At 40.5% G+C, this 25,091-nt stretch overlaps 1 protein-coding gene across 1 annotated transcript in view; it reads left to right on the top strand.

Annotated features, from left to right (window-relative positions):
• The window catches only part of XYLT1 (xylosyltransferase 1), a 656,093-nt gene that overhangs the window by 545,812 nt on the left and 85,190 nt on the right, over window positions 1-25,091 (top strand). Inside the window, exon 7 of the mRNA XM_073591126.1 lies at window positions 2,123-2,299. Within this exon, the coding sequence (XP_073447227.1) occupies window positions 2,123-2,299 (177 nt within the window). The remainder of the gene's footprint in view (window positions 1-2,122; window positions 2,300-25,091) is intronic.

Below are 25,091 nucleotides of genomic sequence, written 5' to 3'. Positions count from 1 at the left end.
ATTTTTTAAATGTGACTCACTACTCCCAAACTGTCATTTGAAGTAAAACACATAGCCAAGTATTATTCTCCACAAATTTTATTGTGCATTAAAAAAGAAAACAAATAAAATTAGACAATCTATCTGCCAATAGAACTTAACCAAAAAGTGCATTCTATGCATTCAAAAATATAGAAAATATAACAAATCAAATCATTATTATTCAACCAAAAAATAAAATAAAAGCCTCATGCATGTGTCCTGCTTCTTAGTATAGGGGATCAACAATGCCAGGAGTTGGTGAAAGCGGGGGACCGTCATCCAGAGATAATTCCGCAAATCATCTGGATTATTCTCCTGGAGCTCCTGCAGCAAAGGCATATGATATAATTGGTCACGATTAATAAAGCAACCAATTTTTGGTCCAATAAATCCTCCTCCTCCTGTTCCTGGACTGGACTAGGGTCAAAGCAATAACTTCAAGGCCAATAATAAATAACATGTTATTTCCTTCGATTTCGCAACATGTCTTGGTTGACAAACGCCTGTTCAGAAACGAACTGAAAAGCACGAAAAGAAGAGCACAAACTGAAAAGCACTAAATGAAAAGCCTGACATGAAAAGAGCGAATCAGCACTCACCAAACTTCTACTAACACAAAATTAGTAGAAGGAGCCCAAAGGGTGGTGCTAAAGAGCTGAAAAACCACATAGTACGTCACTACGTTTGTGTTTGTTGGCCAACAATTCCTTGCCGTTTGTATGCAAGACAAAATCCAGGCACACGCCTTCAGACATAACTCAGAGGTTTTGTCTGCGGAAAATCTGATCGTGCGTACGAGGCTTTACACTGCAGATGTATGACTATGAGGCTCAATGCACAGGAGTGCCTTGGCACAGGAAATGCACTGCCATTTTCCAGGAGAATTTTTACCTTTTTCAGGGTACTTAGACAACTAACATTTTTAGTTTGTTCCCTATAACAGTAAATTTTCACATTTTGAGTTAATTTTAAAGCTTTTTCGCTATCTGATTCTAGGTTGATTCTACCAACCTATACTCACAAAGAAAAGAGGTAAACACCCGGTAAAGGGGGAAGGTGGAGCTACGTATGCCTCATGCACATTAAGTGTTTGCTTGGTTCCCCTGAACACCTTTTCTCCTTGCAGGAATTAAGCTTCTTCAAAACATGCCTAAAGCCTCATTTTGCACATGCATTTTGACACATTTAGACGCGTTAAGGCACGTCAAGTATTTAAGCATTATTGGATTTGATTGGATAATAATTTAATATGGCCATTGGAATGAATGAACACTAAAGAGCTAAACACGTCTAGAGTTTAATCATGTCTAGATACGTTTAGGGATGCAAAGTGTTTTTTCTGTGTTGGTGGTGTTTTGTTTTTTTTTTGATTGCCTGTAAATGCTCCTCTTCTAGTACAGCTGTAAACACCAATGTATCCATGGATACATAGACTAACATAGAGGTGCGTTTACAGGCAGAAAAAAAGTCTGATTTGTAAGCCCTATGTTCATAAACCCTTGTGCAGCGTACACACAATCCGATCGTGTGTGGGCTTCATCGGACCTTCAGCGGACTTTTCCAGTTGAAAATCTGATGGACTTTAGATTTGAAACATGCTTTAAATCTTTCCGATGGACTCGAGTCCAGTCGAAAAATCCGCTCGTCTGTATGCTAGTCCGATGGACGAAAACCCACGCTAGGGCAGCTATTGGCTACGGGCTATCAACTTTCTTATTTTAGTCCGGTCGTACGGCATCACGTACGAATCCGTCGGACTTTGGTGTGATCGTGTGTAGGCAAGTCCGTTTGTTCAAAAGCCCGTCAGAAGTCCGTCAAAAGTCTAACGAAAGTCCACCGGAATGCCCGTCGGACTTTTGTTGCCGAAAAGTCCGCTTGTATGTATACGGCATTAGAGTTAATTATAAATACAAATATCTTTTGAATTAGTGTGGCATTTACAATGATTATTTAAGCAAAACTTTTTTTTTTTTTACCATACCATACCATATTTTTTAACATACAGAAATAATGGGATAAGTTTTTCTTATAAAAATGCTGTTGATTTTCCTATTGAGTTTCACTAATGACTAATGCCCGCTAATATTTTTTTTCTTTTCAGTCCTTCTTTCATACAGTGTTAGAAAACAGCCCTTACTGTGACACTATGGTTGACAATAATTTGCGAATTACAAACTGGAATAGAAAACTAGGCTGCAAATGTCAATACAAACACATTGTTGACTGGTGTGGCTGTTCTCCAAATGACTTCAAACCTTCTGATTTTCACCGCTTTCAGGTATGTTTCTTTTTTTTTTATTACAATCAGTCATCTTCTAATGCCTTTATTTTTAATTTAATTGTCACAAAACATGTCAAATATGATGAGAGCTCTGGTGAGAATAGACTGCACATAAGCCTATTAAACTTTTATATGTACACTCGGATTTTTTAATTTTTTTTGCCAGCAGCAGCTGAACCTATGTCTATTTTTTTCCTATAACCTAGGCCATTTCCTACAGGTCAACCTTATTGATTTACTAATTAAAGAAAACCAATATTGAAACAAACATGGACTGCTATTTATGACCTCCTTTCGAAAAAAGCTAGTTACCATGTTGTCTGTGATTTCAAAATATTATGAGTAAATATCCCAGGACAAAAGCGCAGTCGGTGAAAACATTAAATCAGATGGATATGTATTTTTTATTGGTGGAAGAAGGGTATTTATAAATTTCTGTAATTTTTGATACAATTTTCATTCAATATTTGACATTTTTAAAGATATTTTGTGTTTACTTATATAAACGTAGTTGTTTTTGCTCCACCACGTGTGTCCTGTAAAAGCAGCTTCCCTTTGACTGATATTCTAGTCACCTTTTTTCTTTTGTATTAATACATATGCTGCAGGGACTGCACTTAGTGAGTTGGCATATTTCTAGAGTTTAAGCCATTTTACTGCTTTATTACCAATAAAACTGACAGGGGTTCTAATTCTATTTTCAACTGTATCCATCCCACTAGATATCGCATGAGATAAAATACTGCATGGTTTCATGAAATAAATACTGCATATTTTGATGAATTACCACATGCAGTATTTTAGTAGCTTTTTTTTTTGGAAAATCATGAAACACACCTAAAGAGTATAGCACCAAATATGTCTATTTTAAGGGGACTTGAGATTAGCTGATTAGCTAAGATATTTGAATATGTATTTGCCCCAGCAACTGTAGGGTGCTTTTTGGGTAGGCACCGTAAACTCAACCTTCCCAGTAAAGCTATGCATTGAAGGGGTAGTCATGCAATCCAGGCACCTCAGCTAAGCAACTCTTCTTGGTCCAGAACTTTCCTCAACATGTAAATTGACAATAACGAAGACATCCCTCTGTTCTTACATACTGTAAGTGTGTTCCATGTGCTAATTACTGCATATAGAAGGTGGAATTTAAGTGATACTTCAAAATATGAGATACTGAGGGCATCATCCGATAAATAATCTAAAGAATAAATAAAGGAAATGTGGTATTGTCAAGGATGCCACCCAAGAAATCAGATATGCGTATGACATACTGTGTAACACGTAAATATAAAACAAAGTATTTACTATGTGGCAGCTGATAAAAATGGGATACAATGTCAATTTATTTATTCATAAACGATATAGAGGATGGCATAAATAGCTTAATCTCTATGTTTGTTGACAATATAAAGCCAGGCAGGGCAATACTTTACAGCAGGATATAAAAACCTTACAGAAAGACCTCAGTAAAATAAAGGAGTGGGCAACTACAATGCAAATTAGGTTTAATGTTGAAAAATGTAAAGTAATGCATTTGGGGGCCAAATATATGTATTCAAGTTACTCACTAGGGGATGAACTATTGGGGGATTTCAGGATGGAAAAAGATCTAGGGGTTCTAGTAAATCACAGTAATGGCATTCAATGCCAAGTTGCAGCAAGTAAAGCAAGCAGAATATTAGCATGCATTAAAAAGGGTATCTACTCAAGAGATAAATCTATAATTCTACCATTTTACAAGATTGTGGTTCGACCACATCTTGAGTGTGCTGTCCAGTTCTGGTCACCAGTCCTCAGAAAGGATGTGCTGGAATTGCTGAGAGCCCAAGGAAGAGTTTCACAGTGAATAAGGGTACTGGAGGACCACAGTTACGAGGAATGACTACAAACACTAAACGTATTCTCCCTGGAGAAGCTGATCTTGAGAGGAGATATGATAGAGACATACAAATACCTAAATGGGGTATATGGAGTAAACAGTTCAGTTTTTTCAGGGAGCTTAGGAAGACATGCGGCCACTCATTGAAATGGGAGGGGAAGCGGTTCAAACTTAAACTGGGTAGGGGGGTCTTTACTGTTAGAGCAGTAAGGATGTGGAACTCCCTCTCACAACCAGTGGTGTCAGCAGGAAGTGCCGATAGTTTAAAATAACTCTTAGATAGGAATCTTAGGGAACACAATATACAGGGATATGGAAAATTATATTGAAAAAAACACACAGCCACACATATACAGCTGCACAGGTTAAACTAAATGGGCTGGTGTCTTTATTAAACCTTACCATTTATGTAACTAGGTAATGCGTTTTGTGGAAACCGCTTCGTCAGGACACTGGTGCAATCAATAGTTCTTCCATAAATCCATCAAAAAAGCAAACATAATAAACACCATACATTCAAAAACCAAAAAAAGGGAATTGCAAAATAAAAATATATATTCATAATTATAATGCAATACATATAATACATATAGGCCAAAGTCTGTCTATACTCCTGGGGGAAAAAAAGCAAATACACACACCCCTACTACTTGTAATTGGCAAGAAGCCCAGGCGTCCAAACATACACAAAAGATTTTGGGGGAAATCAGTCCCCCCCTCCCCCCACCTCCCAGAAAAGAGGATAATGGAGTGTAAATGTGGCTTTTATTTTAGAATTCATCCAGCACATCCATCTTTCTGATACAAGGAAATTCCCTCTATTTACCTCCACCTGTTCACCCTTTTCCACCATCTATGTGCATTTATATGCTTTCATCATACTTGCTGCATTGTGAACACTGGTGATTTTGTTCCTTCTTTTGTGAGTAACAGATTATTTTATTTTTGGGGATCTTTTTTTTTTATCTGGGGACACTTTAATTGCTATGTGTTCACAGTGGTTAACTAAGTCCTTTTCTCTGTTGTTGTCTGTGCCTCCTGGTCCTCTCTGCAGGCCAGGGAAGACTGACTTCCCCTCTTCTGTCACACAACACTGAATTCAGCCACTGCTGCAGCATAGGTGCAACAGGGGTGAAAAGAGTGCACTGCACATATTTTATAAGAGCTAGAGTACTTGTTCTTACACTGATGTGTTCTTAGGCAGGACGGGGAGGATCACCCACACTAGGCGTTTTATGGACGCATTGAGAAGGGGCCGCCTACAGCCTACAGGCATGCCTTGGAAATTAAAGTGTTACTAAATGCACAACAGAAAAATCAGTCTGTATATGCAGTGAAGCATGCTTGTTATACTCACTGTGGAACCTAAGGGGTCAGTCTTCTGCATTGTGCAAAAAGGCTGTTTGATCCTGTATGCACGGATCCTCCTCTTCTTCCACTGACTTCAAAACATGTCCGGATAAGACAAAGTTAGTGGAGTCAGGCTGCACATGCTCAGTTTTAAAGTGTTACATGCATCCCCATGCCAGCATCCCATTTATTTGTATTCTGATAAATGGTAGCACTGACACAGCCGCTATGTGCCAATATGACATGCTGGTGTGGGTCCCTGAATGCACCCTGCATGCATTCTGAGACCCAACCCACCACACACGACATATTGGGACATAATAGCCGTGTGTGTCAGTAGAAATAAATGGGATTCCGACACAAGGATATATGCAACACCTTATGCATCCCCAAGCCAGTAAAAGACATTCCTGCATATTTGATGCATGTCTGCAGCATGCCCTGTGTTAATGAGGCCTAGAGATGAATTTTACTGTCATTCTATATCATCATTATTATCACGATAATCACCCAACACAGGTGCTGTGGCTCATGATGATAATGATGATGATTGCTAATTGTAACACGCAGCATGAAGAGGGTTAATGTACTCACTGATACATTCGTGACCAATGGCAATTAATTAACCCCTTTGTGCTGCATTAGTGGCAGTATTATTTTAAACCCCTTCATACTGCAGCATAAAAGGGGTTAATTAACAATGATGGTGCCATTGCCACTAATGCAGCACAAAAGGGTTAATTAATTACCATTGGTCACCAATGCATCAGTGAGTACATTAACCCCCTCTATGCTACATATTACAATTACCATTGTAACTGAATTACCCCCCCCCCCCAAGTGTTAACCAATTCAGCGAGTTTACACAGCTAAGACAGCTAAGGCAGTGTTGTGTTAAGGAGTTAATGCAGTTAAGTGATCACTCACGTGCAGTGAAAACGGGCTCTGGCTACGGGTCAGCAGCATCTTGTCTTCAATATTGTGCTTCCGGCCTCTGAATCATGACGTCACGCCAGCCGGGACTAGGGAACTCCTGTCGGGTGGAGATTGCTCCGCCTGACAGGGAAGTAAACTGCTTAGAAAGGCACACTCTCACTGCTCTGCTGCAGCTCTGCCAGTAATACTACACAGTGTGTAGTGGTGGCCCGGTATGACCATGGTGATGTACCCCCATAGCGACGCCACTGCCTCTAAATTAACTGATGGGGCCCAGTGAATATATCTTAGGCCACCTGTGAGCTGCGAGGAGTGGGGGGAAGCAGAAATAAAGTCCCTGCAGCTGCATTTAGATGATGCCTTTCCAAACTTAAATATGGTGAGGTGGTGGAGGAAGAAAGCCTTGGAGTCGGTAATATATTTTTTTTGGGGGGGGGGGGGGCAATTGCCCCGCTGCCCCCCCCCCCCCCCCGGATCGGCCCCTGATGCAGGGTCCTGGGTTAAGTAACACTTTAAACATCTTTTCTAAAATTTGAGAACTGCTTTTTAACATTCAAGAGAAGATGAAATAGGTATTTTTTGGAAAGGTGATGCAAAGGTGAACTAATCCTTTAAATACAAATCAAATGCATCTTACACTGTTGTACAAAAGACAATTTTGCATAATTGTGCTTGGGGTTGCTTTCCTGATGGGGCAAAAATGTTGTTTTCTTGAAACACACTAGGAAATGGGCTCACCAACAGACTAGTTAGTAATGGACCTAGAGAGCTGATGCTCTAAAATAGGTCTAATGTATGTCCCCTTGAAGTTCTGAAAATTCTGAAAAACTTTAGATCAGATATGACATTTTTTCCTCTAATGCCCCGTACACACGGTCGGACTTTGTTCGGACATTCCGACAACAAAATCCTAGGATTTTTTCCGACGGATGTTGGCTCAAACTTGTTTTGCCTACACACGGTCGCACAAAGTTGTCGGATTTTCCGATCGCCAACAACGCGGTGACGTACACCACGTACGACGAGACTAGAAAAGGCCGGTTCAGAACCAAGCGCGGCACCCTTTGGGCTCCTTTTGCTAATCTCGTGTTAGTAAAAGTTTGGTGAGAGACGATTCGCGCTTTTTCAGACTCGTGGCTTTCAGATCGTTTTCTGCCGTTCAGTTTGTGCTTGTGGGTTTGTATCTGCTCTTCAGTGCGTGCAGCAAGTTCCGCGTGACTTTAAGTAGTCATTGTATTCTTGTTCGTTCGTTACTGGTTTTCAGGTCGCTCTTCACAGGCCTTGCTGTTCTTCAGTGCGTTCTGTTACTTCGTTCTGAGCAGCCGACCGTTTTCTAGCCATGTTTCGTATGCGTACTCCTCGTAGAGTTCGTGCTGTGCGGGGGCTTGGTGTTGGGGTCCTGACCTTGACACAAGTCCAGTCCATGAAGAGGGTGGGGAGGAGTTCATGGACCAAGAATTGGTTGCTTCAGCGTGACCAGTTCTGTCATATGCCTTTGCTCCGTGAGATCCGTGAGAATAATCCTGATGATTTCAGGAACTTTCTCAGGATGACGGACCCCGTATTTCACCGTTTGTTGGCTTCGCTGACCCCTTATATTAGCAGGCAGGATACCTGCATGAGGCAAACCATCACTCCGGAGCAGAGGCTGGTCGCTACCTTGCGGTATTTGGCCACAGGGAGAAGTCTGCAGGACCTCAAGTTCTCGACAGGCATCTCCCCCCAGGCTCTTCTTTGTGGACATTTACTGCTTGTGTTTGTTTGAGCTGACCCTGACAGAAATGTGTGGAGTCCAGAAAATGTCATGATTGTGTAACCTTATACAAAGCACTGTTGGCTGTTATTTACTAAATGCAAAGACACTTTTCACTACAAGTGCACTTGCAACTGCACTGAAACTGCACTTGTAGTGCAAAGAGGATTTGCCCTTAGGAAATTACCCCCATTTTCTCATAAAACAACAATTACATCACCCCAAAAGTGTTGTAGAGTTGAGACAATAATCCACACATTCTTGATGAACAATCTTTTTAATACCTGCACAATCACATGTGCATTTACCAAAGGTTTTTCTGACAAACCAACATGTTTGTTGTATAACAATTTTTGTGGTGCCATTATCCAAAATCAAAATGTGCATTTTATAGAAAACAGGCCTGTGTAAAACCAACAAGAAAGACACAAATCTTGATCTTACAAAGTTCACATTTGGTAGAACTGGAAGGCAATATCAGACATGAGTATTTAGGAACTGTGTTTGATATAGCGTTCAGATGGGGGGAAATCACCCCTGGCAAAGCCAAATTTGGAAGATGCACACAAATTTCACAATGTCAACATGTGCGACCTGCCATCACGGGGGATCAAGGGATGTGTTTTGGGGGAGAAAGCCTTTCCTCACCGCTACTTTATTATTGAGGAAGGGGTTGCACCCTCAAAACGCGTCCATTGATCTCCCGTGATGGCAGATAGCACATGTTGACACATTGTGTGCATCCTCCAAATTTGGCATTGGGAAAAATCACAAAAACATTTAGCACATTGTAGCAGACAAAAGAAGAAAGTGATTTGGAGGGGCTTTAAACTCGCCCCAAAACATCAATGATGTTTTTATATTTTGGAATAACATCATTGATGTTTTGCTTGATTTTTTCCAATTGTAAATTACACCCCATGATCTCCCCGATCACGATCTGGGCACTTTCGGATGTGAAAGGATCTTCATCCACAACCTCACCATCACCTAAAAAGAGAGGAACCCAAAATAAATTAGGTCTAAAAAATATGCCGCCATCCATCTCTTATCTGAGCCTGTGGTCGCAGACACTCACCTGTTGTGGTGACTACTTCCACCACGTCTTCTTCCTCCTGCTCATCTTGTGTTGGGGGGGATTTCCCCTTCTTCCAGAGGGGGGGGGGTCTCTGGTCTCCTCGGATGAGGGGTGTCCTCCGAGTCTTTTCTCCCCTATGTAAAACAAAAATGGTATACTTAGCACACAGATATTTGATGGCAGAACCATAAAGATGAAACATTGCTTGGAAGTGGGGTACAATTATCTATTTTAGCAGAGTTCCAAGATGTAGCTTTTTTAGTGTCCTTTGTCAAGCTTCAATACTTTACCTGTTTAGTACAAGCTTCACAGATGTATCCCCCCCTATAGTATACACTGGAGCACCTGTGTGGCCCCCCTAATAAAAATGGTGTTCTGGGGTCCCACACTAGTGCTCCAGCGTCCAGATGTGAAAACAGCTGCTCAGTGTCCTCTCCTTACACACAATCTAGTTTGCATTTCATTCTAGTAACAAAGCCATCTACACAACCAAATTCTTTGAAGACAAGTATAGGGCCTCAAAATGGTGGCCAAATGCATATGGTCTAAACAATGGTATTTTATAATTGAAAACTGCGGATGACCAGGAGAAATCAGTGCCCACACCTGTCTTTCCACCTCTGCGCCTAGGATTGTAAAACACCTGTGAGCTGCCACTTAAATAAAAATAATTATAAGTCTGAAAAAACACCCTGTGGATGAATAGTGGCGCTATATGCCTAATAAATAAAATGAACAGGCTAATCAATGAATTCTAGTTAAAGAGTACAAAAATGACTAAAAAAATTTTTCTAAAAAAATATATATAGAAAGGCTTATCTAGACAGACTCAGCCTATACCCATATATTAATCTAGTATATAAAGTGATGAACCACAATACACTTCCCCAGTGTGGTGTAGCCTCCACTTGGGACACTGTGAATATAAAGTGGCAAACATATAAATACAGCAAATGTTCAAACAATAAATAACATTAAATGATGCTTTTTAGACAATCATTTGACACAGTGACCATTATTAGCATAATGAAACAAAAATCAGCATTAGTGAATGAGTCCCAAATCTAAAACGAAAAGCCAGAAAAAAGTAATATTGGTGAAGAGTCCAAAATATTCGTGCCAAATCAAGCAAAAGAGAAGAGATTCCAAGAAGTGAGTGTCTTTATGAATTGATCCTGTGTTGCACTGTCCACCACACCTCAGTGACATATATCCACACCCTTGTAGATGGCACACTCACCAGCTGTTGAGGCCTTACACTCGCGTGTTTGGCCGGACACGGCTTTAACCCACTAGCATGGGGGTTACCATGTGAGCACAGTCATCCACTGCTCAATATGCCGAACACCATTCATGGGATCAGGATTCCACATAAAGAATAAAAGAATTGCTCCAGATAGTGTATTAACGTTTTAAAAGATTTAATTCAAACTGAAACTAAAATCAATACACTCACATGATCCATAAAACACAAAGCATAAAAGCTCCACAGCAAATCACAGCAGGCAGGTAAATGTAGTCACAACACTTCACAGCAAACGGGATGATGTAACATATGCAGCGGGATATAAACGACACTATAACCACTAGAACGGTCACGGCGGACCCAGGGAGTGTGGAGCCTGAAGACCTGCGGATAACCTCACCGGTAGTCTGCTGACACTTCCTGGCTGCTCAGAAACGATAACCGCTCACTCCGCCGCCTCTCCTCACTCTAATGTTAACAAGGGATTGCCGCGTAGCCACGCCCCGACATGTTTCGTCATACGGACTTAGTCATGGGGTTGGCTACACAGCGTGGCAATCACTCATTTATGCAGATAGTTAGACACGTGGGCGGGCGCCGATCTCTCAGCTTCTCCACACTTCCTGTGTCCCCTTATACATCAATCGGCAGCAAGACTCTTCATGAATATACATCTCAAGAACCCAATGCATTTATAATAAATACAAATGATGAATCTTAGTGGTATATTACCCCTATACTATTTAAAATAAATACAAATGATGAATCTTAGTGGTATATTACCCCTATAATATACTAAAATGGAAAAAAAAAAAAAAAAAAAAAAAAGTTTAAATATACCTATACACATGTGATCTCATAATGTCTATATTAAATAAAATGTGATACATAAAGTGACCACTTAGTGACCTTCCTACTCATTTTGAAGACACCACTTAGTGACCATCCTACTACTTATACACCATATGCACCCAATGAAAGAGAAATTAATTAAAAATATTTTAAAATGAATAGAGAAGAGTCAAAGGGGCAATTACTTAACCCTAGCTCCTCAAATGAACAATATTAGTGATACCTCCATCCCATGCATGACGTGGGTTACTAAAAACAAAATAATGAACTCATTTATCAATGGCCCATTACAAATAAGATATCTATTGTATAATATACTGTGTCTCAACCTAATAAATATAAACTATCCCCAATCAACAAAATTAATACTACTAGTTAGGAGTTACTGATAAAACAGTTCAGATCCAGCTCAATGTTCATTCCCTTAGGGAACAAACTCTTGAGCTGGAAGATCCATCGAGTTTCTCTCTGAGAGAGGTCTCTCACACGATTAGAGCCCCTCCAGGATTGATGTACCACATCTATGCCACAGAACTGGAGTAAACTGGGATCCTGATTGTGTTTTTCCTTAAAGTGGAGTGATACACTATGAAATTGGAAACCATTTTTGATATTAGCCAGATGTTCCGCAATCCGTACTCTCAACAATCTCTTAGTGCGTCCAACGTAATACAACCCACATGGGCACCATAAAAGATATACCACAAAGGATGTATTGCACGTAATGAATTCCCTAATGTTAAAGACTTCATTCTCTACGTTAGTTATTTGGGTCATACCCCTATGCCTAATCTGAACTGTTCTGCAGCAGATGCACCTTCTACATGCAAAAAAACCTTTATGGTCGATTCTTAAAGTTTGATGCTGTGGTTGGTTCAGAACCTTCTTCACCACCCTCTGACCAAAATTAGGTGCTCGTCTATAGATAAATTTGGGGGAACTCGGCAAAACATCCCTCAAATGCCTATCCTTACAAAGGATGTGCCAATGTTTCCTGAATATCCTTTCCACATCCTTGTACTGATAATGGAAATTTGAGATAAAGCCCAACTGATGTTGGTTCTCAGACACACCATCATCTTTCTCCCTCAGGCATTGTTCCCTAGGCTTGCTCGCTACTTCCTCAATTATGTTCTCCAAAGTACTCCTATCATATCCTTTCTGAAGGAACCTATCCTTCAGTATATTAGCCTGAAAGGTATAGGAGTTAAGTTCTGAACAGTTGCGTCGGACTCTCAGCATCTGCCCTTTCGGTATATTCTTGATCCAGGAGGGGTGATGCCCACTCCTGATCGACAGATAGCTGTTTCGATCCGTAGTTTTAAAAAAGACTTTGGTGCTTAACACACCCTCAGTCTTTTCTATAGTGACATCCAAGAAATTAACCGAAGTATCACTGATGGTATAATCCAATCGAATATTTTTTGTGTTGTTGTTTAGACACGCAACAAATTCAATCGCCGAATCCTTAGATCCCTCCCAAATAAGGAAGAGGTCATCTATAAACCTACGATAAAAACGTAATTGGGGTGGCCTGATATGGAAAACACATCTATCCTCCCACTCAGCCAAAAATAAATTGGCCAGGCTAGGTGCATATCTGGCCCCCATCGCCACACCCACCTTTTGTGAATAAAATTGGCCGTTATACCAAAAATAATTATGGGCCATACAAAAATTTAAAGCATGGCCCAAAAAAACTTTCTGCGCATGAGGGATGTCATCCCTCTTGCTTAGCGCCCAATTAAGCGCCAAAGACGCATCTTCGTGCTGTATGATAGTATATAACGAAGCCACATCGGCTGTTATCAGATATGACTCAGTGGGTACATTTAACCTCACTTCCTGCAAGGAGCGCAGTAAGTCAGTGGTATCCCTCAGATAAGCTTTGGTAGCTCTGACGCTAGGCTGGAGGAATTTATCTACAAACTCGCCCAGTCTAGCCGTCACTGACCCTATGCCATTTACAATAGGGCGCGCTGGTGGTATCTTTGCGTCTTTATGAACTTTAGGGAGGGTATAAATAACTGGAATGCGACAAGCACTAGGAATTAAATAATCCCTTTCTTTGGGGCCCAAAGCATTGAAGCTAAACCCCCATTCAATCAGAGCACTTAATTGTTTATTATATTCATTGGTGGGATCTGATGGCAAACGTTGATATGTGGTTCGATCACCCAACATCTGCATTAATTGTTGATGGTAAAAATCTTTTTCAAGAATAACCACTCCCCCCCCCCTTATCCGCTGGTCGGATGATGATGTTGTTCCTTTCCTCCAAAGACTTGATCCCATTGATGATATAATCCGGATTAACTTTTTTAATCGGGTTCAATCGTTCTATATCCTCCAAGACCAAATTCTTGAAGACCTCTATAAAGTGGTTGTTAGAAATTTGGGGATTGAATAATGATCTGTTTCTAAGACCCGTGTCCACTCTAGTGGTTATCCTGGTATTTACAGCTCTAGGGGCCACTGGATGGCTCAAAAAATGTTTTTTGATATTCAAAGTACGAATATATTTATGGGTATCTATGTATACCTCAAACTTATTAAAAGGTTTTCTCGGTGCACATTTTAACCCCAAACTTAATATATTTAATTCATTTTTATTAAGTTCTACTGTGCTGAGGTTAAAAACACACTCATTTAGGTGTCTCTCAGTCTCTTTTTTGGGTTGCCTGTGCCTCCCTGCTCGGCATCCCCTCCTTCTCTTGGGTTTGACATGGAGTCTCTGTTGGGGTAATTCACTGTCCCATTCCTCCCCCCGCCTTTGTTGTTCATTGAGTGAGAGTTCCCCCTGGGGGTCCGTGTCCGGCCAAACACGCGAGTGTAAGGCCTCAACAGCTGGTGAGTGTGCCATCTACAAGGGTGTGGATATATGTCACTGAGGTGTGGTGGACAGTGCAACACAGGATCAATTCATAAAGACACTCACTTCTTGGAATCTCTTCTCTTTTGCTTGATTTGGCACGAATATTTTGGACTCTTCACCAATATTACTTTTTTCTGGCTTTTCGTTTTAGATTTGGGACCCATTCACTAATGCTGATTTTTGTTTCATTATGCTAATAATGGTCACTGTGTCAAATGATTGTCTAAAAAGCATCATTTAATGTTATTTATTGTTTGAACATTTGCTGTATTTATATGTTTGCCACTTTATATTCACAGTGTCCCAAGTGGAGGCTACACCACACTGGGGAAGTGTATTGTGGTTCATCACTTTATATACTAGATTAATATATGGGTATAGGCTGAGTCTGTCTAGATAAGCCTTTCTATATATATTTTTTTAGAAAATTTTTTTTAGTCATTTTTGCACTCTTTAACTAGAATTCATTGATTAGCCTGTTCATTTTATTTAATGGTATTTTATAGTCCGCAAAAAAAATGTGTGATCCGAACGAATAATGTGCCCATGAACATGAAAGTTGCCATTTTAAACTGTACAACAGTTCCTAAAAGCACATGGAGCAGCACGAATGTAATAAACACAAAAAAAATAGGAACACAGCACAACTACTTACTTTTTTGCAGCACTCTCCGGATCTTTCTGTACTGCTCATGTTCTCGTAATTTCAGGTCCGACCACCGCTTCCTGAGCTGATCTTTCGATCGTCATACCCCGAATTTCCGGTGCAGACTCCTGACCACTTTCGCCATGATCTTGGCCTTTCGGACATTGGGGTTGGGGTAAGGCCCATACTTTCCATCATAGTCGGCCTTCTTCAGGATGTCCACCATCTCCAACATCTCCCCAAAGGACATATTTGAGTCCTTTAATCTCCTTCTGGATCGGGACGTTTCAGGCTCCGGCCTTTCCTCCTCCTCCTCGTTGCTCCAATTATCAGGATCCTGCTGTCTATCCGCCATGTGCTCTTCCTCCACTGCGCCGAACGAAAAGGGGCGGGGAATAATAGAAAGAACGTCAGGGGTGGGCGGAGTTATACGCATGCGCAGTGTGTATAAATCGTAACGCGCGCGTCTTACGTACGATCTGTGAGCGGAGGAAGGAGCATCGGAGATACCGATCGTGCTTACGAAGGTAGGATCTAAACTTGGCCCTATACTGCTTCGAAATTGAAGCCTATATTGTAACAAGATTAGGGGAGTTTGGCCTGACATTAGGGTTTGTCTTGTGTTGTGTCTTGCAGAGAAAATGGATGGGTTCAACGACCACAATTTCCTGCCCCTGTTTATTGACAAGTACAGAGAGCTGCCCTGTCTGTGGCAGGTGAGACACCCCCACTATAACCACAAACAGAAGAGGCAGGCAGCGCTGGAGAAACTGCTGGAGTTGGTGAAGCCGGTGGTCCCCACAGCAACCATCCCTTATTTAAAAGCTAAAATTGGTGGCCTGAGGAGCACTTATCTTAGGGAGCGCAAGAAGGTCACAGATTCCCAGAGGTCCGGAGCTGCAGCAGATGACGTTTATGTCCCCAGGCTCTGGTACTATGAGAGACTGCGATTTCTGTCAGACCACACTGAAGTCAGGGAATCCCTCTCCACTCTTCCTTCCACTCTTCCTTCCACCCCAGCTGAGGCTTCCGATGTCCAACCTGGGCCTTCCAGCCAGGAAGAAGTGGAGGAGCCCAGCTGGAGTCAGGTATAGCATTCTTCTACAGATTTCTGGTCAATAAATAAATGATGTTTATTAGATGTTATTATTGATCACTAATTGCTGATTGAAAAAAGTGTTTTACATATCAATAGACAGTAGTGGGCACCCAAAATTGGGACAAGAATGCAAAATGCTGGGCTCAGAAGGATAGTCTGTTATATTTGTTAACATTCAATTTGCAGCAGTCAGGAGGTGAAAATTGTGTGTGATTGATGAATAAAAAACTAAAACTATGTCCCTTTTTCATACACAGGAAGACCTCAGCCAGGAGGAGGCTGTGGAATGTGGAAGTCAGGAGGAGGCGGGGATTATTAGTGTCAGCCAGGAGGAGGCGGGGATTAGTGGCAGCCAGGAGGAGGCGGGGCTAAGTGTCAGCCAAGAGAAGCCTGGGACCAGTCGCAGCCTGACTGAGTCTCAGGTTCCTCCCCTCCGCCTGCCATACAAAAGGGCCAGGAAGGCCACTCCCAGTCCTGTGCAGGATTCAGCGTACAGGCTGATCCAGGAGGCTTCTGCGTCCCTCCGAGCCTTCCCCAGTCCTGAAGAGGCCTTTGCCTGCATGGCTGCCACAAAATTGCAGGGCATGCAGGAGGGTCAACACAAGATCTCTGAGGACCTGATTTATAAAGTCCTACGTAAGGGGGAGAGTGGGGAACTGACACACAAGACAGATGTCATGGAGAGGGACGATCCTCCTCCTCCTCCTGCTGCCACAACTCCACCACCACAGCCAAAGGCTGGAAGGAAGCGTGGAAGGAAGACCAAAGAGTGATTGCCCTGGGTTCAGTCTGGTCTGACAGAAGATGCAGTCTCTCGTATGACCACAGCCTGGGGACACAGATGTCATCTGCTGCTTTCCGGATCTCTGGGACTTCTGGACCAGACTGCCCTCCCTTAGATAAGGACTCCTCAGGCCACCAATTTTACTTTTAAATAATTGATGTCTGCCCTTGGAGTCCAAGGCTTCGCCCACTTCTGCAGTTTCTCCAGCGTTGCCTCCCTCTTTGTTTATAGTTGTGAGCCCTTAATAAAATAGTTTTAGGTAAATTCTACTCTCCTGTGTGTGTTTTCATCAAAAAAGGACAGTTTGTTGGTGACGATTCAGGTACATTTCTAAAGTACAATGTGAAATTAATAAGGGACAACAACACCAAACAATCTCCTACAGATTAAATAGAACAACATATTAGTGGTGTTGTGGGAACTTGTCACCAAAAACACACACAAACATTTTCGGGAATACAAATCCAAATCACCAAAAAAAAACAAATAAAAAGAGAAACACAAAAAAAGATTCTACATTAAATTAAAAAAACCTAAAAAAAAAATATGTTGTCAGATGTGAGAAATCAAAATATATTGAGGGAATCCCGATAAATAGTAACGAAAAAAGTTTGTGAGAAGTGTGTGTGAATATGAGCATCAAAACGACTTAATTCTTGTCACATTATAAAGAAGAAGAGAGTGCGCTGTATTAAACCATTTTGAACATTGCAGCGTGACGAAAGTGCTTTATCCATTACGAACGCTAAGTTTACCAGAACGAGCTGTCCCGTGTCGGAATTTCTTCTGAGCATGCGTGGCACTTTGTGCGTCGGAACAGGCCACACACGGTCGGAATTGACGCGATCGGATTTTGTTGTCGGAAAATTTTATCTCCTGCTGTCCAACTTTGTGTGTCGGAAAATCCGATGGAAAATGTCCGATGGCGCCCACACACGATCGGAATTTCCGACAACACGCTCCGATCGGACATTGTCCATCGGAAAATCCGACCGTGTGTACGGGGCATAAGACTTCCAGGATGTTCTTTTTGAAAAGAGTATTTTATTACTTGGAAAGTACATTCTAGTCAAAATTTAACATTAAAGTGAACCCATGCCCATACAATGCAATTAAAATATATTTATAAAAAAATAAAAGATACATTGAAATTACAGCGCTCACAATATTGCAAACAACACATACAAATCAAATTGGTAGGTGGAAACATCCATATAAATTGTATAATAAGTTTTTTACAATTTTTAGCTTTACCTTTGTTTAAGCAGCGCTTTTTGGCCGCTAGCGGGGAGCACTTTTGGGTAGGGGGTGCGCGTGATTACACACAGTGGAAGCCGATCGGCTGGTGCCGGGTACTCAGTGTCTGTTGGCACATACCGATCATCAGGCAGAGACACAGAACTGCAATCTGCCTATGTAAACAAGATCACTGTTCTGACTGGAGGAAATAAATGGAGTTAGTGTCCCTGCAAAGCCAGGAATACATTTCATCTCTTCCCCTAGTAAAAGCACATTGATGGTCAACGTTCTAGCCTGATTGACCCCTGGACTGAAAAGCCAGGGGTCCATTTCTTTTGGTGAGTGGGGACACAGGAGGGGTGTGTGATAAACCTGAAAGTTTGAAGCACTACTGCACTTTATTGTTTGGAGCACAATCTGCACAAGTTATATGGATGTTTTCACCTACCAATTTGTATGTGTTGTTTGGAATATTGTGAGCGCTGTAATTTCAATCTTTTTGTTTGTCAAGTGTTAGCACTTTGTGTACAGCAGCTGCAATCACAAATTTAATTTCACTATTTCACCTCTAGCGCAAGTGTATATATATATATATATATATATATATATATATATATATATATATATATATATATATATATATATATATATATATATACATTTTTTTAAAAATATATATTTATAGTTGGGGAAATTTACTAAAACTGGTGAACAGATCCTGGTGCAGCTGTGCATTGTAACCAATCAGCTTTTAACTTCATCTTGTTTAACTAAGCTTTGACAATAAAACCTAAATGCTGATTGGTTACTATGCACAGTTCTCCCCCATAGTCTTAACAAGATTTTGGAGTAATAAAATGTAATAGGGAAAAGGCTAAGCTTTCTTAGTCTGTGTTATAAAGTTTACAAATTGCTGTTTTCACATTGTTTATACATAAATGAATGCTTGTTCTAAAAACATTTACTGCCTGTCCAGAATGTGTACAGTTTAATGTGCATGATCTGGGCACAGGTCCAAGTTAAGCTTTGACAAGTAAAAATGGAACACTCCCAACCCCCCTTTTAGTAGTTTAGTTTATGATCCAAGCATTGCTATAGCAAGCCAGTTTTATAGTGTTTACCCCATAAGTGTAAAAATCGTAATCTGAACCACCAAGGATCATCTCATGCCTTTGGGTAACTTTACTTTAACTTCCTTTAAATATTCTTGTCTTTGTTTGCTAAAGGTGCCTGGAATGCTGCCTGAGCATTAAATGTATGCAAATAAACATCATTTACATTCAGCAAGCCTTGTATCTGAATGAATTTATGTTCACACTTAATGGATGTTTTGACAACTAAAGGCAAGAGTTGGACAGGTCTAGTCTTGAGCATTTATCTTTCAGCTAAGATGTATCAATGTGGAATCAGCACAGCCGTGACCTTGATTTGTTCTGTATCCACTTACGAAGGTCAGGAAAAAAAATGCAGCAATAGCTCAGCTCATATAGCAGACATGGACTTCAGCCACGATATTGTAAACGTCAAATGCCCATAAATGTTTAACCTGTTGCATATTCCTAACAACCTTTTTATTATGGTTCTTTTATTAACAGAATGTCCTGTCCAGAATATTATGTTGCCATTTCCCTAGAATGGGGGTGTTTGTAATTTAAATGCTCTACTAATGTGCCCAAATGAACATCCAGCAAACAGTATCCTCAGCTGTAAAAGCATATAGATCCTGTAAAAATCAATGCTTCCTTCTGTAATTTAGTTGGCATCGTCTAGACATAATTAAAAGCCTTAGTATGTGCAGAGTTAGATTCTTTGATCCTTATGTGTAACACGGTTAGCAAAATGCCTAAACCATTGCTTTTTCAAAAGCATATACTTTTTTACACTCACCTGCTGGTCTATCATCCAGCCAGGCATCTGGGATTCATTTTATATAATTAATCCGTGCTCTCTATTTCTCTTCTATAAGCACCTGCTGCTGTATATATATATATATATATATATATATATATATATATATATATATATATGAAACTCTAATGCCCTGTACACACGGTCGGAAAATGTGTGATAGGACCTTGTTGTTGGAAATTCAGACCGTGTGTGGCTCCATCACACATTTTTCATCAGAATTTCCGACACACAAAGTTTGAGAGCTTGCTATAAAATTTTCCGACAACAAAAGCCGTTGTCGGAAATTCCGATCGCGTCTATACAAATCCGACGCACAAAGTGCCACGCATGCTCAGAATAAATTAGGAGACGAAAGCTATTGGCTACTGCCCCGTTTATAGTCCCGACATACGTGTATTACGTCACCACGTTCAGAACGATCGGATTTTCAGACAACTTTGTGTGACCGTGTGTATGCAAGACAAGTTTGAGCCAACATCCGTCGGAAAAAAATCCATGGATTTTGTTGTCGGAATGTCCGATCAATGTCCGACCGTGTGTACGGGGCATTACACTTAAGTGCAATAAATATATAATATATGTAAGAGGTGAATACAATATTTCTAGTGCATCCAGCTCTTGCCCTTGTACTAAAATCATCAAAAACCTATATTACAAGAATCTTACAGTCAGATCTGAAACAATTAAGTCACTACAGTTTTTGTAGCTGCTGACTTTTACTAAACGGTCAATCACCTGTCCAGGGATTCAGCTCTGTCTTCACCTGGTCCAGTTCCCATCACTGGGATTTTAACTGTGGGCAGCCTGCTGTGACTCCTTGCAGCTTCAGAGTCGGCTGGCCACCACGCTGCGTGCTTTGTGAATGGTCCCGCAGTAAATCAGGATTAAATTATTACAATTTTTTCCATTTTCATCAGGCTTTGTAACTTCATATATACTGTACATGTTGTATGTTTGTCATATACTGCATTACTAATCCCTAAATGTAGTAGCTGAATTTGTTTTCTTTTTCAATGCCCTTTTTTCTTTCTTTTCACCTGGTGATCCTGACAGTAACACCCTTCCTGTCCTACAGTAACATCTATGAAGGACTCCACAGGTGGATATCCAGGCAGATTTCGGAGATCATCCGCGAAGTAAAAGGAGAACTGGCTGATACACAGACCAGTTCTCCTTTTACCTCCCATCATCGTTTGGCTTCGCGGATGATCTCCAAAATCTGCCTGGATATCCACCTGTGGAGTGCCCGTTCCCAACCTTTGGCGCCAGGACACTCTCTAGCCACATCAGTACACTATGGGAGTCCACATCTCTTTCCTTCTATGAGGAACTAACTACAGATCATACTATAATCTACCTGAAGATAGAAGCCCTTCCTTGGAATCGTAATAACTATGGTGGTGAATTGACTGCAGCGATTACATCTATATGCGCATTGCCCCTTTGGGTTCTCCTTTTACCTCCCTACTCTCCCAACATCGTTTGGCTTCGCAGATGATCTCCGAAATCTGCCTGGATATCCACCTGTGGAGTGCCCGCTTCCGACCTTTGGCGCCAGGACACTCTCTAGCCACATCAGATGTGGACATTGTTGCTGTTTTTTGACTACCAACCCTGGAGGACCTCGGGAGTAATCAGAGTGAGGATATTACTCAAGGCCTGTTAACCTCTTGGTTCCGGTGAGTTAGAACCCCTTGCGGGGGTATGTGCAGCACGGGGTGTCATAACAGATGGTGAAGGGTGCACTCATCAGATCTGCTACCCATATATGAGACTCCAGATCAAGTTCCTTTTTTTGTGTCTTTGCTGGAATTTTACTGCCTGCATTTCCTTGCTTGCACTTTACAAAGACATTTATGTATTAGTCATTGTTTGTGACTGAGAATAGCGCCGCTTTGATGGGTTAATGGTTCACATAGAGTGATTATTTACACATTTGTATATATAAAATTTTCTTTTTACTAAGTGGCTGCTGAGAGACATCTCATTTTGTAATTAGGTGACATCAGGTTAAATCACTGCTGTTTAATACATCTCCATCTTCATATGCCTAATATCCCTAAGCGCTGAGATAGGAGAATAGTGGCAGGGTGCATTGTCTCCTTTTTTTTGTTTATTAATTGATATATAGCGGCCATTTTCCTGTAGTTTCGTTCGCCGGAACTCGAGCGGTGGCCATTTTCCAATGGCTCCAGTCTCCGGAAATAGACTGGTGGCCATTTTCTAGTGGATGTCCATCCATTTCGTCAACATCCGTTCGGCGGCCATTTTTTAATGGCTCGAAGGCCGGAAGTATGCCAGTGGCCATTTTCTTGTAGATAACTGGCCATAATAAGTAAATAAAAGGCATAGCATAGATACAGGCCTCCAAATACTGATAATGAGAGACTGTGTGGGCCGTGTATCGCTCGCGGCCAAAATACATATCCAGCAGTCATATTGACCGACAAGATAATATTATTAAAATAAATTTTATTAAAAAATTAAAAAATATACATTTTAAAAATTAAGAAATAGAGAAACCAGGTAATAAGATAAAACCAAGATGATTATAAAATAAATGGATTATAAAAACATAGTGTGATACCGAGAGAGAAGGTGAACCACACATGGATCGATCAAAATTTGGAATGTATCTCAGAGCATAGATCGAATGAGTAAAAAAAGGGGGAAAAAACTATAAAATCCACATGCACCGGAAATGACATTGGCGAATATATTGCACATAATCTGAATGAGGATAAACATAACGGGGAGGAACTATATCATGTAAAATAATATGAATAAAATATCCATATAAAATCTGAAGATTTTAAAAATCATTAATAAAACAGTTGAGATCAAATTCTATTTCCGAGGTGCGAAAGTTTTACAACGTAAAAATCCACTTAGATTCTAATTGGCTAAGTGTTCTAACTTTGTGGCCCCCACGCCAGTGTTTCACCTAGGGTTCTATTCCCCAGAATTTCAACTGTGTGGGGTCTTTGTTATGATGAGTGGCGAAATGTTTTGATACGCTGTGTTTATCAAAGCCTTTAATTATATTTTGCACATGTTCTCATACGCATTTTCAGGGGTCTTTTTGTCTGACCTATATATTGTAGCCCGCAACTACATTCAAGGGCGTAAACTGCTCCTTCAAAATAGACAATTTTTGTTTATAGCGCCAAAAATAAAAACTGCAGAGGTGATTAAATGCCACCAAAAGGAAGCTCTATTTGTGGGGTCAAAACCTGTGAGCAGAGAGTGGAGGCTGAGCCAGGCTGTGTGTCTGAATAGATGCAAACTAGCCGACTTAAGATCAAGCAGGCACACAAGTGCCCCATTCCCGCTTCCTATGGGGCCCTAGGTAAAGGGGAAACCAGGCGTGCTGGCGGGGGACACCAGATGAAGAGGATTGGGCTGCTGAGTGCAAAACCATTGCACGGAGCAGGTAAGTATGACGTTTTAAGTGTATCTTTTACCAGGCACTTTTGCACTTTATTTGAACATTATTCAATTTAAGGCTCAGCACTACCATTATTTTATATCTACAAACTATGGGATATTTTTATTTGTTTATTTTTTTACTAGTAATAGCGGTTATCAGCGACTGTGCTGGACTGTGAAATTTCTGCAGACATTATGACACTAACTGACACTTTTGACACCTTTTGGGAACCAGTGACACTAATACAGTGATCAGTGCTTAAAAATATGCACTGCCACTGTACTAATGACACTGGCTGGAAAGGGGCTAGCATCAGGGGCGATCAAAGTGATAATTGTGTGCCTAACCAGGGTTTATGTGAACTGTGTGAGGTGCTTTTACTAGGGGAAGAGACGAAATGTATTCCCTGCTTTGCAGGAACACTAACTCCATTCCTTTCCTCCTGTCAGAACAGCGATCTGCCTTGTTTACATAGGCAGATCAGAGTTCTGTGTCTCTGCCTGATGATCGGCGGGTGCCGATGGACGTTGGGTACCCGGCACCAGCTGATCGGCTTCCACTGTGTGTAATCACGCGCGCCCCCTACCCAGAAGTGCGGGATCATGTATATATACATGATCCAGTGCACAGCTGTTGCCCTGTAACAGTAAAACTGCTATAGGGTGGATGGCAAGCGGTTAATGTCACTAAAAGTAAAACAATGCCACTGAGTTTACTCGCCTTATCCATGAAGCATCTATGAATTTTGCCAATACCTTTATTTGAGCAGCAGGTTTACACATAGATTGGAGTCAGTTCACTAAAGAATACAATGGGCATTTTTTTTTCATGTGTTGTACCATATGATATTTACTAATTTTTGATCAAATATACTATCTGTTAACTAAAGAGTTGGTCATCAGATAAACTTCTTGCATTAAATTATATAATAGTATTTTTTTAAAATTTTGTATGAAAAAGTGAATTTACAAATATTCTTGAATGGATTTTTGCTTTTTATAATACTGATAACATCTAGCTGGCACTAATTGTGAGGCTCTGTGAGGTATCTATTGACAATAGTAGAAAATAGAGCTATTGAGAGAAAATAGCATGCCGTTAGAAAGTATACACATTCATGGAAAATCCTCACAAGGTATATTATTGACCTGTTGACAGTTGTTTACAAAAGTGGATATCTGTTGTAAGAACTAGAGTCATTTTGTAATGTTTTGTAGGTGGCCTGGGCTTGCCTGTTCCACAAGATGTCATGTATTTATGTATATGTGTATGTGTGTGTGTATATATATATATATATATCTATATCTATATCTATATCTATATCTATATATATATATCTATATCTATATAGATATAGATAGATATAGATATATATCTATATCTACATATATATATATAGATATAGATATAGATAGATATAGATATATCTATCTATATCTATATATATAGATATATAGATATATAAATATATATATCTAATATATCTAATTTTTGTAAATATTTTATTATATCTTTTCATGTGACAATAGTGAAGAAAAACACTTTGCTACAAAGTGTAAATTTGCTGTCCCCTCAAAATAACTCAACACACAGCCATTAATGTCTAAACCACTGGCAACAAAAGTGAGTACACCCCTAAGTGAAAATGTCCAAATCGGGGTCAATGAATCCATGACAGAGAGAACGCATTAACCACTTCAGCCCTTGCGAT

The sequence above is a fragment of the Aquarana catesbeiana genome, linkage group LG06 (assembly GCF_042186555.1).
Source record: "Aquarana catesbeiana isolate 2022-GZ linkage group LG06, ASM4218655v1, whole genome shotgun sequence".
Taxonomy (NCBI): Eukaryota; Metazoa; Chordata; class Amphibia; order Anura; family Ranidae; genus Aquarana; species Aquarana catesbeiana.
The sequence above is the reverse complement of the archived record's forward strand: the minus strand, read 5'-3'. Positions and strand labels throughout refer to the sequence as shown.